Here is a 17,019-nt window from a genome sequence, read left to right on the forward strand (position 1 = left end):
GGCACCTGGTGTGTGTGTCTGCATGGGAAAAAATCTTACTTTTAAAAAGATATCACTGAAGCCTGAAAAAAAAAAGAAAAAACACAACTGTGAAAGTAATTGTCTTTCTGAAAGGGAAGTTAGATTAACTGTTAGAGGCATCAGCCACCTGGCAAAGGTTTCTCAGTATCATCCAAGGTGAGAATGGAAACCGTTGGGGTGATACTGGTCAAGTCCCATTCAGACACTTTGTTTCAGCTTACATGCAGCTCTGGTTGAGTTAAATGCTTTCCCAAAGGTCACAAAAACCAAGAGCTTTTCTTATAGTAGACAAGGACATCCACATGGGTGCTGGACCAGCAGTACTGCAACGGCTACACTTTCACCTTGGGTGATACTGAGAAACCTTCCCCAGGTGGATGAGGTCTGTAACAGTCGGCTCAACTTTCTTCTCAGAAAGTCATTTACATTTGCAGTTAGTTTCTCTTCAAGGCTTCAGTGATCTTGATGGGGGGAGGGATGGGGACACAGATTTCACCACTGCAGCTCACACATCTATAGACTCCAAAAAGAGACATGGGTTTAAAAACTGGCACAGATGCCTGAAATCCTGACAGAACAGATACACGTCAAGTTCCCACTTCCTCTTTTGGTCTCAGCCAGAAGCAGAAACATCACAATACATGATACAGAAGTGCAGTCTAGCAGGCAAAGGGAACAAAGCCCTGAGCTCCCGTAACCCTGAAGTCCTTCAGCTCGCCTGACCCTGAAGTACTCAGTGATCCTGCACCTAGCCAACTTCTCCACCAAGACACTGGATACCTGTTGCCTTACACAGCTCATGAAGCACACTGAGAAGCCACAAGATTGGCAGCTGGAGGGGACATTACACTTCCTTCACACACCATCTCTGACAACATTAAGCAGAGCTCACCCCACAGCTTTGTGGCACAGAGAACAGATGAAAAATCTTATGCAAGTGACCTCAAATAAACCAGTGCCTGTGACAGTGCTCCCTACTCCAAAAGCATGTGTTACAAGAGAGGCTAGTAAGCTGCGTGGCACACTCTTTAGGCACAAGAAATCCACTCAACCCTTTCCACAAGTTCCTCAAAAAGGCTGGAAACTCCAGCAGGCCAACACCCAGAGAGGGGGAAGAACAACTGGAGATCCCACAGCAAAGAAGCACCCTCCTGCCTGGGAAGTTGTCTCTTTGCAACATTTGGCTATGGCAAAACAGCCCCCAAAAGCCTAATTCAGCTTCATCCTATCTCCACCTCTGGAGCATCCTGCTCACTAGGAGACATCACAAACTGCAGTACCAGGATGTGGGAATGTGGCAGATCAGCACTATCCCTCCACCCACTGTGGCTTCACTTCAAAGCTGTGCATAAACATAGACCAGTCATTTGTGTACCTCTACTTCTAGCCCAGCAAAGACAACAGCAGCCTTGTGGGAACAGCTGGACACTGCTCTGGTAGCTGATACTGTCAGTATTCCAGTTTCATAGCAACTCTGTGATGCATGCGATTTCTGAGAGAGAGAAGGGCTCCTGCTCCCAGGCTGGGCAGAAAGCGATGCTGAGTTGGCAGCAACACTTGGCACCAAAGTCAGGCAAAATATTCTAAGAATCAAGACAATGTGCCGAATTTGCATTTGTGAGGACTGGCAAAAGTTGTAGGCATTTCATATGTCACAGTTGCCCCGTGAAGTTTCTCCATGAATTACAGCTGTTTGAATGCCAAGAAAACAGCCAAGGGTTGTTTCCAGTGGGGAAGTGCCCATTTGTCCATGCAGATGAAGAAACCAGAACTAGTAGCTGGGAGCAGGACATCTGAAGGTCCAGCCCCACCTGATTCATTAGCTAGTTACCATGGTTTGCTTATAATGTGCTGCAGAAGAACATTTATGAGACCTCACACTGTCTCCTCTATTGTACAGATGCCAGAAAGGGGAAGTACATTCCCTTTGGCTCCAAAACGAGCACTTACTAAGCCTCGAACTAGAACCCAAGTCTTCTATAGCTAAGCAGCTTATTGCCTAAACTCCAGACTATTGGTCTCCCTCTTCTTCACCCTTGTCATCCTCCAGGACAATGGTTCCTTATGCAGATCTCATTGCCCTGTCTCCTCCTCACTGCCCCATAACCTTTTCAAATGCTGATTCCTTGGGGCTGTCTCATCTTTCCCACTCTATCAGCCTTTCCCAGGCTTTCCCACCCTTTTCCTGCCTGCTGCCTCCCAGTAGCAACATGCTCTCCAATGCAGAGCCCAACCCAATAAACTCAGAGTTTCTTAATGCTTAATGCTTAATACCTCAACTTTATGGAAGCAACATCAGCAGCTTTTGGGAAAAGCCTGTCTGAGGGTTTTCCTGAAAAACAGTTCACTAGCACTAACAGAGCCACAGTGCCACCAATGTTTCCAGCACTGCAGGTCTTACCACAGAAAGGGAGTTGGCAGCTTCTGGCAACAGCAAGACCTCTGACGTCTGCAGACCTGTTTTGACCTGGCATCATGTAAGGGCACCTATTCTTTCTACAGCCAGAGGAGATGAACAACCAGAAGATTTCCCCCTCTCTCCCCTGACACATACCATGCTAATATAAAAGCTACGTGAGGCTGCAGGTAGCTTTGTGTTAGCTACAGAGAATGACTCAGTTGCACTGATGTGGCTGCAGATGTCTTAAATCTTGGTCAACATAACTTCTGACTTGAGTAGGAAAAACTGTCCCCATTTTAAAGTCAGACTAGTTAAAAATAACCAGTTTCATGCATAGTTCCCTCTCTGAGTAACAGTCACCATCTCAAGTCAAGCTGGAGACTGACATGAGGCTGACACAGTGAGGAACAGAATACACACGCAGACCAGCAGGAAGAGAAACTTAATTACAAGCCACTGAACAGTCTTTCTGTGTCATTTGTAACTGCCAGAAGGGAATTATTCCAGGCAGGTCAGATTCTAAACATGCTTTTAGGACTGAGAGCCCTCCTCTCTCCTCTAAGACTTTACACCCATTAGAACAAATGCTTTCCCTTTTCTTTTCCCTGAAGGGCAAGTGCAAACTGAGCAGATGACTAAATCCAACCTTTAGACACAGTCTGCCTCACAGTTCTTTCTGTCTCCACTTTCTGAGAGGACATAATGTACTATGAAAAAAAAAAAAAAAAATCAACTGCAATGCAAACCAGCAGAGCTTAAGGGTGATCTGAGAGGGGCACTTCTAAAAGACTACTACACAGAGAAGGAAGAGATTCCAGCAACTCCAAAGACCATTAGCACCCTCAGCATGTACAACAGTTTCACTGTCTCCAACCTGGCTACTCATCCTCCAGGTCCTTTAGGCACCACTGCTGGCAGAATGACAAAACTTTCAGCACTGTTTAACCTTCCTCACCCCTGCTCTGAGGAGCTTCCATAGCAAGCTGGTAGGAAGTGAGGTCAGAACTCCCTGCAGACTATCTGGCTACAGTACATCTTATTATGCAGCCAGGCACAGACTGCAATGGTCTTTCTGCTAAAGAGAAAAATACATTTCCATATGACAATTCAGCATCAGGGAACAGATTGAACACATCACACTGCCCTCTGAGAAACAGACCAAGACTGATGAAGAAAAGCAAGAAGCAAACCCCATGTGCAAGGACAGATGGCAAAAGGTTATGTTCTCCAATCCTTCCTTCTATTTGCTTCATAGGGACTGCCAAGGAGGCCGATGCAGTCTGCACATCTGTATGCTCCACGTGACCTCCACTGGGATGCCTGGCAGCCATACCCTTGGCTTGGGAAATGACTTGCACTCAAGGCTGTGACTTGCACTCAGACATAGCTCCATATATTTCTTAGGTAAGCACTTAGATTAGTTCATTGCAAGTGACTAACTAAACTAGAAAGAAAGATAACAGGATAAGGAAATCCCCTGAACAGAAAACAGTTAAAGACTGGGAGAACAGTAGTGGGGCATATGCTCCTTGGTGCTTGCCTTGCTTTTGTTCTTTGCTAGGTATTTGCTTGTAACCACTAGCGGAGATTACTGGGCTAGAAAGACTATTAGTCTGTGGCAGCACAGCTATCCCTATGCTTCCCTAAAATAACACAGGCCCCAGCAGAGCACAGAGAGGAAGGGAGAAGCTAAGCATGTCTAGCAGTGATAATTGCACAGAAGAAAGGCCAGACCTTACCATAAGTGACCATAAGCAGCAAAAAGTTGCCATTGTGGAGCAGACGGAGAATTGATTGCATGTAGGAATACTCCTCTGTTGGTCTTGACTGGATCAAGGCCTGAGCTCGGCTTGGAGGATGTGGGGGCTTCTCCTTGAAAACTGAAACCAGACACAAAAAAGGTGCAATCAGGGAGCCTGAGCACACATGGTAGTTAGAGCCATTTAAGGGACAGCAGAAAGATTAGTAAAACCAAGTGTACCAAATACACCATCATTCTTAAGCTTTGATTTCCATGCATGAACTTACCCAGGAACAGGAGAGAACAGGGTCTCTCCAACAATAACTCCTGCCACTGGGGAAACACCTTGCCTTCAATTAACTTTTTGTGTAGGCAGTGTCTGGCAGCAACAAAAGAGTTCTCAGGACTCATAATGCCTTCATCTCCAGGAGAATGGCCAGCTAGCTGCAGTGTTGTGTGGAGGTACAAATGCAGAAGTAGAATGGGAAAAGCCAGCTGGCAAAAGTGGCCTGGTGCTGTGCAGTGCCCATTGTCTGGGGAGCAATGACCTATGCCAGATTATATTTCAGGCCTGGCACTTCTTAGGCTGGCCAAGCCATCTGCTGTCCCTAACTAGCATTAAAGTAGCATCCAGAAATCCTGGTGGTGAGCAATACTGCTGTACCAGATGCTAAACAGCCATTTCAGTACCTTGTCTATTCCCTGCCCCAAATTCTTTAAAGTCTACATCTGATTCAGCCACCAGGCAATATGAACAAGCTGGCAAGAGAAGCCTATAAAACAAAATTACATGGAGTTCAGCAGACAAGCTCTGCTCTCCAGTGAGCATGCCAATCTTTCATACTAAAGATCTGTCTTCCACTTCATGTGTTAAGCAGGGCAATTGCATCTCTGGTGCCCTTAATGCTTCCCTCTCTCCACTCGTAACTGGTTACCTTCTTTGCCCCTGGGAACAGCTTGTTCCTGTGATGCCATATAACCTGCCTCTTTCTCCCTACCCTTAAGAGGTAGTCAGGTCCAAGACATAACCCAAGGCCCAGCACCCTGTTTGCAGGCAAGATGACTGTGAACCTTGGAAGATTTCTGTTGGCTTTTAAAAGACTTACTCATGCCAGGGTTTTATTACGCAGACAATCAAAAGATGAAATGAACAATTTGGCAGGCTCACTCACAACCTCTTGTACTCTCTTCTACATGTGCTGTTCATCAAGGGCTTGAAGCAGCAAGATATGGTATTGCATGACCCTGTCAGCTGCGTGCTAGGACACATCCCCAGATGACCTCCCTGGCCCATTTCCTAGCACACAGGCCCCTCACACACACACACACACACACACACACTGATGTTCTCAGTCCCACCTGGTTTCACATGCATGCTCCCACCTCCTTACCTATGACAACCAGGATGAATAGGGCTGTTGCCACACCTGCAGTCATGAAGAACATAATGCTGATGTGGTAGGCCAACTTCTCCACATCATCCACATTGGGAATCAGAACTGGAGGGACCAGAAAGCCCACAGCAATGCCAAGCTGAGCAGGAAAAGGGACACACAAAGGTGTGACATGGAACATAACACTGCCACCACCCCATAGCTCAGACACCCGATACCCAGTAAAGTCTCAACTGAACCTAATTCAATTTCACAACCAAGGTAAAAATCTTCTTTGCCACCCAATAATTAAGAGATAAACATCAGCTACATATTGCAATTAAGCCATAAGAGAGGTCCCCCCACTGCACTTATAACTGTCAGGTTATTCAAGGCAAGGTTTTACAACAGAATTGAGCAGAATGAATACCTGCCTCCATCAAAGTGGAGGTCTTGCTTCCCCTGTTCTCCCCCATGCATGTATGTTCCTGTCTGCACACACATGCCACTCCTTATCTTGCACCTGCTTTGGTGCTGGCCTGATCACCTGGTAATCCAATTTTGTTCATTAAAAATGGCAGAAAACAAGACTGCCTAAACTCCCTACAAGTCTTTGCCAGGTTAACGAACCAAATTATTTTCCAGCCACACAAGTGAAAGGGCAGAGACAGAACCTGCCAACTCCTAATGAGTGAGATATTAATCTGGCTCAGCCACTTTATGTCACTGTTTGCTAATGAGCCCCTTCCCAAAACAAGACTCACTCTATAATCACTAGGAGAACCCAGAAAAACATCAAGGTTGAGAGCAAAGAAAGCAAAGTCAACAGCATGTATCCTAAACATTGAGTTATGTGATGGGACTTGGCAACTGCCCCTGGACAAAATGCTTGGCTCTGAAGGGCTGCAAGAAGAAACCCCTGCAGCTCTGGTTTCTGCTGCGCCAACAGCCTCAAACACCCAGCTGAGGAGCTCCTGTAGTGGTAGCACACGCTTTAGTGAGAACATTACAGCTTTTAACTCCACAACTATTTCTCCAGGACAGCAACAAGGAGCTGTAGCAGTACAGACTTTGCCACAAAAGTAAGTGGGACTGACAGTGGCCCAGACCTTCAGCGCCACCCTCAAATGGGAGAGAGAAGTAGCTGCTTTGGTGCTTAGGAGTGCACTCTTCATAAAGTGAGAGCTAAAGTGCACTCAGTGCATTCGTGAGTACTCTAAACACAAGAGGAACCTACAAAAGCCACTTTTTTCCTTTGTGTTTCACTGTTTGTGGCTGCATTTTAATCAGATTGGTTCCCAGGCACTGTGTCTTTACCTGTTCCCCTGGCCCTTCCCTGCACTTGCAGCCCTCTCAGACATCAGAAAAAGAGCCATGCTCAAGCTCAGCTCTTGCTTGTTCTCAAGGCTCTGCTCCTATTTGGGACAAAAGCAATTTTTTGTTTAGCAACACCCTCATTTATGCTGTTTCCCGATTTAAGTCTATGTTTGCCATTGTGAAGAGTGACAAGGCACACACAAGAGTCTCCAATAAATGGAAGGACTGAGAAAGCACCCAAGAAAGGGAGATGCCAGGTAGCCATATAGTCATTCTCATCCTTGCTCAAAACAGAGATTTCCCATCTCTTTTGCAGGCTGTACCATTTGCCTGGAGCCAGGAAAGTGCTAACAGTACCAGAACAGTGCTAACTGAACCAATACAGACTAGCATAAAAAAATCCTACCCACAGTCGTTATTCATGCTACACCAATACAGCCTCTACAGAGCCACTGCATTCATCACAATAAGAGAAGAGTTAGGAGTATGCAAAACATGGAAATGAGAATATAGCCAAATTAAGCCCATCGCATGTACTGTTTCCTTATAGGAAACGTTAGATTCATAGGAACCAATTAGCACCACCATGACCCACTGTCCCAGGATAATGGACGGGAGAGCATACTGTTTATGTCTCACTAATGACTGAACAGCAAGACAGTACCACTAGCCAACTGCTGCCTGACAGAAGGATTCCGCAGTGCTTGATATCTTCAGTCCCTCGAAAGGGTCTATTACTCTACAGGTATGGAAAGAAAGGACTAAGAAAGGTGAGGACTAGGCTGCCCATAAACCACATCCAAGCATGTCAACATACAGAGCAGAATGACCCAGGAGCCCTGTAACCCAAGCATGAGCTCAGACATGTTGCCTGAGCTAGTCAAGCAAAAACTCCTTGTGCTTTCTGCATACTTTCTCTGTCATATCTCCATGTTTCTGGGATGCTGTTGGACTCATTTTGGAAGATCCACTCACTAGCCAGGATCAGGATTACAGAACAAATACACTTTAGGTGCCATATCTGGTAGTTGGGATAAAAATTGGCTTGTGCCATCCATCCCCAGAAAACTCTCAACAAACTCCATCCTCATTCATTCAGCTGGGGGATTTTTAAGACAGGAAGAATGCTTATGTTTCAGAATTACCTGCTAGGCTCAGACACCCTATTTAGCTTACAAACGAGGAACTTTCAACCATATCTGGCCAAACTTCCGTGTCAAACAGTGCCCTTCACTGGGACCTGGAATAGCCTGGCTCAGGATCAGCAACAGGCACCTGTGCCAAGTTCATTCTTGGTGCTGGAACATCATAGGGAGCCAGTGGGAAGAGTCACCAAGAGATTACAGATGTGCCCCACTGGTTCAGGGCACTGTCAGGAATGATAACTTCTGAGAGCAGTTTAAAAGGACTGAAGACAGACACAAGTTGTGCTGTCCCAGACAGCAAGCAAGTCAAGGACTGAAAGAGCTTAGGAGGAAACTTGAGACCAGTAGGAAGGTTAAAACTTCCTAACGCCCACATGGCACATGCAGTCTCTGACACAGGACTAAGCTTGCCAGAGCTCAACTTTGTTCAGACACAGCCTATCCCTAGCCTCTATGTCACAGTGTCAGGTCTGCTCTCCTCTGCGCTGCCTGATGAACCCTGAGACTCACTACCAGTGAGTACAACTATCAGCTGGTTTACAGGCTTCACGCTCTGATATTCATTAAACTGCATGCCTCCCCCTTCTCTGCACAAGGGAAACAAGCCTGCAACTGCACAGAAAAGGCAACTGCACCAAACACAGATGCTCACAGAGATGGGTCCTAGAGGGCAGAAGCCTGGTTGTCTCTGCAGCGTGTTTATTTTGTGCTGCTTTTGGCCAAAGTGCAGGCTGATGTCTCTGGCGTGCCTGCTGAGCCCAGGACACAACCTCACTAGGCTTCAGTCCTGCCTCCTTAGTTCTCTCAAGCTTCGTGAAAAGACTCTTAGCATTGCTTCTTTCAATTGGAAGGAAGAGTCCTACCAGCTCTTACATATCAGGTCCCACGTGTGCCCCTCCACCCTTTACCAGATAAGGACTATAAACACCTTCCTGGAAATTTCTCCTTTGTCTTATCACTGTTTCATTCTTTGAAGAACTGGGTTGGAATCCTGTGCTAGGTGCTTCTTGGCTTCCTGCTCTCTGCAATCACATGCTAGTCCCATGAGCTACCAAACCGCAGCAAAACAAGAACAGGAAAGGAGGAGGGATCCATGCTTCATTCTGACCTCTGACATGAGTTTCTCCAGGACCACTGTCAAGATTCATGCTTTTCAGGTCTCCCTCCAGCTTCTCCTTCTTGAAAAAGGATCTATATGATGTATCTAGCAGAGAGGATATTGAGAATCTGTTTTGCAAATTGTTCAGAAATTCTTTACTGGCAAGTCCTACAGTCATCACTTACCCAACGGGACACAGACTTACTCAGCTTTCTTGGACACTGCTGTTGTCTTTTCTGAACAACTATTCTAACTATAAATGGATGTTTTCTCCTCGCTCTTCCCATCCCAAAAAAGGAACCACTTTATTCCATTAGGAGTTTGTTAAACCTCTGAGAAGGACTAGGTGGTAGAAGGGAAAAAAAAAATCCCAGCAATCATAGCAAATTTTATATTTCAGAGCAACTGGTGTTATTAATCCTATGAATATTAGGTCCCTTGACCTGACTAAAACTGAAGATTTCCTGGAGTATAATCACAGACCCTGGATTATTCATACCATTTTTAGCAACAAAGACAAGCTCTCAACAACACAATGAGTATTATACAGCACATACTTTACCTTTCACAAGGAGATTTTTAGCCTGGTTCTCAGCAGGCCAGTGCCCACACCACCATCAGCCCAGCTGGTTAACCAGAAAATTTAAAGGTGCCTTAGCAAGGGAAAAATAACTTTTGTCCCTTCTCCACACCTCTCATGTCAGGGCTGGGAAAATAATGCAGTGTAAAAACAAGGTTGGTTCTGCATCTGTCTGTGCTACCCTCAGACCATCAGTCACTAGGGTTCATAGTGCAGTCCCTCTCACCAGCATACAAATTAGCATCTCCAACCCTTTTGTACATGCAGAAAGGTCACCAAGACATAGGCTCTAGTTCCCAAAATTTGGCACATCATTCAGCATCCCCACAGCCAAAACACACAACACTGTCCTGATCTTCAAGAATCTCTCCTCAGGAACCAGGCTGCTCGCACTTTATTTTAAGACCGCTTTACAGAATACCAGGCAAGTGAACAACTACAGCAGAGTGCACTGTTCAGATGACTTATTCTTTAAAGGCTGATAAAGGATAGAAGGAATGTACTTCCTACCTGAGTTTTGTCAAGGACCAGTCCCAGCAACATCAAGATTTGACCATGTACAAGGCCAAGAGCAAGTGGCTAAAGAGATGGTGTAAATGTACCTGAAGTCTTGAAATGGAAAATGGGATGCCTAATTTAAGTTTAGCTGTTTATATATGAAGAGTCTGCTGAAGGAAGATAATCAGTGTGGTATCAGCATAAAAATTGTAAATAAATGATCGATTGAGGAGTGGGTCTCTACCTTAAAGAAAACCAAGAGTCAGCAACAGGAATACAGAAGCCCTATAAAATTCCATAAGTAAGCACAAATATTGACAGAGGAGACCACCAAACCCGGAAGGTCAATTAAAGCGTTAAAAGATAGAAAGAGAGAGACGCTGCAAAGGCAGGAAAAAATTTAACAATGAGAAATTTCGACAATGCCCTTGCAGGCTAAGTAAGCGTCATGACAGGAATGATGCAGAGACTGCATTTTTGGATTCCATAAATACTCTCTTCTGAGGAGAACCTATAAGAGGCAGCACAATTTGTGATTTAGACCTAGAGCACAGCACGGTGTGACCACAATCAATATTACAGAATAGTTCTGCATTGCACTCAAATTCAGCTTCCTTGCAGCAGTGACCAAAAAAAAAACCAAAAACCACCACCAACATATCCTCCAAAGCACTATGGCGCTATTTAACTCACAAGAGGTAGCTGCCTAAAAGGAAATTAAAAAGAAAAGGCAAAGAAATTAAGTGCTTGCAAGCAGCATTAAGACTGTGTAAAGACACTGCATCAGACGCTCAGCGTAAGCCTAGAGAATATTGGCAACATTTTAAAACAAAATAAAGGAACGACAGTTAAAAAAAAAAGAAAACACCAAACAAAAACCACAAACACCACCTAACTCAAAAGCTGGACATTATTCCTTCAAGCAAAGAAATAAAGACAAGAAGCTGAACCAAGCTAAAGTAAAATCATAATTAGGCCAAAAAAGGCTGCAGAACAACTTTACAAAGTAAGTCAAAACCCTTCAAACACAGCAAAATCAGGAAGCCTGCCAGACAGTCTGTAGGGCCAAAAGATGATCACTGTGTGGAAGAACGTTTGAGAAAGAGGGAGAACTAAATGAAGTCTTGCACCAGCATTCACAACATATTTATGGGAGGTTTCCACATCAATAGAACGTGTTCATGTGGCAAAAATACGAAGTCTTATCAACTTCTAATTGGATTAACAGTTATCCACTGTTAGTATCAGTAAAATATATTAATCAATTTATTACAGCTAATTTCTTCTAAAGGTGTCAGGACCAGATGGTATTCATTCAGGAGTTCAAGAGAACAAGTCAACAGAAAACCTTGCACACAAACACACCAAACTGCTAACTCTGCTCTGTTACCAAATACTCAAATTGGGAATACGGGAAGGGATAAGTGATGTGAATTTTTAAGAGGCTGGCATAGGCAGAAGTCTCAGGAAACTCCAGGGCCAGCAGCATGCTGGTTTGGCCAAATAGGCAGAAACTGTAGCAATCAAAAGACTGAAGTTTATGCATTAATAAACACCAATGTGACAGGCTTCTCAGAGACTATGATTTCAACACAATCTGAGCAAGTTCCCAAGACTTCAAAGAGTTAGGAGGATACAACTCCTTTTATACAATCTTTCCCTTTGCACTTATCACTGAGTGGCCTCCAGGCTGCCTGACAAATTTGGCCTGACCTAGGTTATATAGAACTAACAGCAAGTGCTTAACTGAACTAACATGATAAAATGATACTGTGTAAAAGAGTGAAAGAAAGGGGGAGGGGGGGCAACAAGAGAGAGAAGTGTCTGTACTTTATAAAGCATGAACAAGGATGTCCATAAATCTCCTTACTCAAGACCAGTAATGAGCCTAGACTGATAAGAGCACTGCAAGCTTGTAAAATCATCACATTCCAGGTGAAGGATGAAAAGTACACTGTGAGGAGGACCTACGGCCTTCCTCCCGAAGACCACCGCCCATGATTTGAAGACCACGGCCCGTAATTTTCAGCAGCATCTGCGCAAGCGTAAAGGACTGATAAACTAATTACCATACGAAGCGGGAGTAGGCGGGTTTAGGTAATGTATATGTATAGGTGTTTAATGAATATGCAATGCTTTGTAGTATAAAATTAAGACAAAATTCCTTGAGAGGTGTGGTCCGTTGTTGAAGCAGGAGACTCCCTGGCCACCCAGCACTGTTTTGCTTGTTGCCGCTTGCTAAATAAATTGGAAACTCCGACTCAGCCAATTTTAAGAAGTCAGTTTATAACATTCTGGAAGAAATCAAACACCCTTTCTCATCACACTTCCGCTTCTCTGGCATAAACTCATACTGCTTAATATGATGCAACGCTATATGATAAGACTACTTCTCTGTGCAAGTCATTCAGGCCCTCTCACCCTTAAATGCACCTTCCCCCAGTTTACCAGGAAAGGAACTCAACACAGCAAAACCACAGCAATAGATAAGAGTAAAGCAGAAGAGGGCTTTCAGCTCTGACAGTTTTTACAGTAACACAACTACCTCAGCTTCTGCTGGAATCCTCAGTCGGGATATAATACTTTGGCAGAGGACCTACTACAGTCACCTAAATAGCTAGCCCCAGGGGATCCTGCAGGGCAAGTGCTGAGGGTGCCATAGGGCAGCCCCTCCCAGCAAAAGCACTGCTGTCATTCATTTAGCTCCCATGCAGCTTCCACAGGACACAACACAGAAGCCAACTGCTTCTCTGAGGGAGAAGGGGGAGCTGCCTTTGCTGTATGGCTGGGAAGGGAGCACCAGATGAAATGTGTAGAAAAGTTTGTTTCAAGCTCCAGTGTCCATTTATAGAAGCTCATGCATTCCTGGGAAAGCCACGTTGCTATTTGGTCAGCACACCCTCCCACACTGAGCCACATCCAGGATCTCAGAGAGTTGGGCACATAGCACTTCTTGTGATCCAAGTGCTCTGATCCACCCTGCCCTTCTTTAAAGGGGAGGAAAGGAGCCAGGGCTGGAGAATGTCAACCATTAACTACTGCCATTACCAGCCCCTCTTTGTTCCTTGCTAAAAGCTTCTCTATTCTAATAGCTAAAACCCTGGAGATATGGGGCCAAGCTACAGAAGGGTGTGAGGCAGACCACCACCTGCCCCTATCTCTAACAGGGATCAAATCTTATCTGAAGAGATAGGGACCCTCCAGCAGGGACATAACAGCCGAAGAGATTTAGAATTCCACCCAAGGACAGAAATCCCACAGGACATGCTCCATTGCCACAACACTTCATAGACTTTCAGATGCCACCTTCCCTGAAGGACAAAAGGCACAAAACAGAGTTAGCTGTGAGGCACCAAACAGCAGCACATACAGCCCTGCAGCCTCAACAACACAAAAGCAATGGCCATTCAGGTGTTGCAGACAGGATTGTTCAGCAACACCCACCCCACTCACTACCACATGAAGACTCTTTCCCCCAATTCAGAACAAGAGGAAAGGATCCACAGGAGAGAGAGCATTTCCCTGAATTTCATTCACAACTTATCATCCAGTTTGTCCACTTCAAAAGCCATCACCCAATCACTGCTAGACTGGCACTCCCAGCAGTCTAAAGATAGCACCTAACAGAAATGGCCTGAGGCAGAACTTTTATGAGGCCTTAAATCTCTGAAGGAAAGTAAAACCATACAGTTGTAGAGAAATGAGCATAGGGAATAATTTGCTATGCTGGCATACTGCAATTACAAACCCACTGTATTATACCCTTTGCTAACACTCCCTAAAACACAGTCTATAACTGCAGAGTCAGGAAAAAAGGACACCTCTATTTCCTCCCCCCCGCCCAACATCACCAGTAAAAATAGCTACTTTTCATTCACTGTGATTATGCACCTCAGGGCCCTTGACTAAGGGAATTAATAGGTCCTTCCTATGGAGTATGCTCTGCCTTTAGTCACTGCCATTTCTGTGAAAGTCTGGGCTTACAAAGCACAGAGTACTGAACTGAGGTTTCATTGCCATGTCAGTTCTACCCCTGGAGCAGTGTGGAGAACCAAAGTGTAGCCAAAGTTTGCTTTACACAACCATTACACTAACCTGCTCCTTTTAGGACAATGAAGATACCACACACACATACAGCACAGGCTGAAAACCTCATTGTTTGGATTTCTTATGCACACTGTTGAGTAACTCCAGCTGAATAATTAAAAAAAAAAAAAAAAAGTCTGACAGAAAAATGCTCAGTTACTTATTTACTCCTAAATCAGCAGTGCTCATGCCAAGTTAAATGCCTTTCGCTCTAAGGATTCATTTAACACACATAAAAAACAGCTCGCTAGCCTGGCTGATAAGAGAAAAGAGGGAAGCTTAGATTCACTGCGAGAAAGATAAAGTATGTTTTCTCTTTCCAAAAGATGTAAACCAGAGTCTCCTTAATTGCTTGGCGCTATTCCACAAACTTCAGTTCCTCAAATACCATTTCCAAGCATTCACCTCTCTGTGCCTCAGTAGTATCTAAATAAACACAGAAACCTAGTAATGTGGGGAAAGGAGACCTCAAACCCACTGCACACAAAATTACCTACAAGGAAGAACCGTGCATTATAAACTACCTGAACTGCAAACCATTCAAATCTGAATAGCAGCCACCCACAGGCTAAATCAAAGATGGCCCAGGGTGGTGCACAGTCACGTGTAGGGGAGTACATTGGGTCTCAAAGCAAGGGACACAAGTCCAAGCCTAGCAGCTAATGGCAAGTTCTGCTCCCTTCTTCATGTCAGCATTGCAGAGCCAGACTCACTTCGCTTAGGCCACATTGCACCAGTATTGGCCTATCTGCTTCGTGCAACAGGGACGAGCAGGCATTCCAGTACAAGGGTCAAGTAGCTATTTCCTTCCTTTCAAAGCTGCTCTCCTGAGCACTAGCTGGCTACAAGAGAAGACTGTCACAGTTTGCGCAAGTGCCTGTCACTGGCCTCCCTGAACCACCTTGACAGGAGTGCTCAGGGAGCTTACCTGGTCCTAGCCTGATAGAAGGTTTGTTTCTTTCCAAAGCAACTGCTTGTGGAAACTCTGTACCTACTTTCAAGAGGTAGCTATGAAAGTGCTAAAGTCCTTTTCCTGCAGAGCTCAGTGACAAGTACTCTTCTCAGTAGACAGCTAGTCTTCTTTGTCCCATCTAGTTGTCAGCAGGAGGAAGATATCGCAGTGTTAAGTCCAGATGCAACTGCAGATCTGAGTCTGCAGGACACTGTCTAATGTGTGTGTTTCTTGGGACCGCACATTCCCCCCAGCCGATTCATGGTTCTACTGAATCACATTCCTGAAGCAGAGATTCGCAGACACGGGAGTAGGAAGGCACTGGAGAAGACCCTGAGTCCAAATGCCTCTCAAAGCCAGAGCCATACCCAGCCCCCATGCTGCCCCCAACTTTGTAGACTTATGTCCCGCTTGCCTCTGTCACCCCATCAGCTCACAGCCTAAGCCCAGCTGTGTCCCTCCAGGTACCAGCTGCAGTTCCCAGGGGGAATTTCGCCTAAGGGCCTCTGATCCCTTAGACGCCCCCCAAGCCCCGTGCACCTCTTCCTCCTCCCCAGTTTGCCCGCTTAGCGCTCCCAGTCTCTGGCCAGGCAGGTGACCACCCGTTACCTGGTTCCCAAAGACAGCGATGGAGCAGGCGGTAGAGACCTCTCGGGAGCCGAACCAGACAGAGGCGATGCGTGAGGGCATGCCCAGGATGAAGACCTGGGCCAGGGAGCAGATGACCTGCCCCAGGACGGTGATGGGGAAGAGGTGCGGCTTCAGGCTGCCCAGCTTCACCCAGGCACCCAGGGCATTGAGGGCCGAGCCGGCCAGGGCGATGAAGCGCAGGCCCCGCTTGTCCAGCAGCCAGGCGACGGGGAAGAGCAAGGGGATGTAGGTGATCATGTAGCTCATGGAGAGCCAGTCGATGGCGAAGGTGCTCACGCCGTAGAAGCGCGGAGCCCGGCAGAAGCTCTGCCCGCGTCACCGCGGAGGGGCCGCGACCCCCGCCTCAGGGCCGCCGCCATCCCGCCATTTCCAGGCCCCGGCGAGCGGCCGCCCCGGCGTGAGGAGGGCCCGGTGCGGGAGAGACCTCAGTCGCCGGCGCATAGACCGGAGCGATGCACAGGACGCGGAGTGACCCAGACCTGCGTCCTGGGGGCAGGCTGTGTGACCCGGCCAGAGATGCCAGGCTGGACGCCTCGAGGGTGAACCGGTCTGGGGTGCCCCTTGGGTTGGCTTCCGATGGGCTTTTGTCATGACGTGGCACAAAGTGAAAACATCCGGTGAAGTCAAAATTAAAACATCTCAATGTGACTGAAGCAAAAGAGCCAAAAGTGATGTTTGTTTTCATCCTCATGGGGAACTTGCAGTTAATGAGTCAGCTCTTGTTTTCCCATTACTTTAGCAACACACCACTCTGACAGTCAGATTCCTGCCTGGAGATCACTTATGATCTACAGTTCGTTTAATTAACAGCGTGTTACACGAATTGTACAAACATTACTCAGCACAAGCTTTAAAACCTGGATGTGGTTGCAAACTAGTGTGGTTCAGCTCTCTTCCAGCACTCATCACACAGCTCGAAGTTCACTTGGAAAAATGGGAGCGGTGACCTGTCTTTAGGATGTTGTATTCCTGAAACAAAGCCTTGGGTCAGAGAATGAAAAGTGAAGTTTCTCTGGCTTGTATTTACTTTGTGGAATGCTGTCAGAGGTTACTGACACTGTCCTCTGAGTTATCTACCTGACTACAGCCAGGACCAAAGGCAGACACTCACCTTTGGGTGCCATTATGTTCTTATTTCCCATGCAAGCATTAAAA

The 17,019-nt window shown here is 46.1% G+C and overlaps 1 protein-coding gene across 3 annotated transcripts in view; it reads right to left on the reverse strand.

Annotated features, from left to right (window-relative positions):
• Nucleotides 1–16,147, reverse strand: part of FLVCR2 (feline leukemia virus subgroup C cellular receptor family member 2) — a 38,891-nt gene extending 22,744 nt beyond the window's left edge. For all 3 annotated transcript variants that reach the window (XR_003398496.1, XM_026849615.1, XM_026849614.1), the window contains exons 1-3: nucleotides 15,823–16,147; nucleotides 5,555–5,696; nucleotides 4,162–4,302 (exon numbers count right to left, since the gene is read on the reverse strand). Coding sequence is in view for 2 of the 3 variants with exons in the window: in XM_026849615.1 (XP_026705416.1) it covers nucleotides 4,162–4,302; nucleotides 5,555–5,696; nucleotides 15,823–16,110 (571 nt within the window). In the remaining variant the exon portion in view is untranslated. The remainder of the gene's footprint in view (nucleotides 1–4,161; nucleotides 4,303–5,554; nucleotides 5,697–15,822) is intronic.
• Nucleotides 16,148–17,019: the final 872 nt, after the last annotated feature.

This window comes from Athene cunicularia, assembly GCF_003259725.1.
Source record: "Athene cunicularia isolate RWA chromosome 5 unlocalized genomic scaffold, athCun1 chr5_part1, whole genome shotgun sequence".
In the NCBI taxonomy this organism is placed as follows: Eukaryota; Metazoa; Chordata; class Aves; order Strigiformes; family Strigidae; genus Athene; species Athene cunicularia.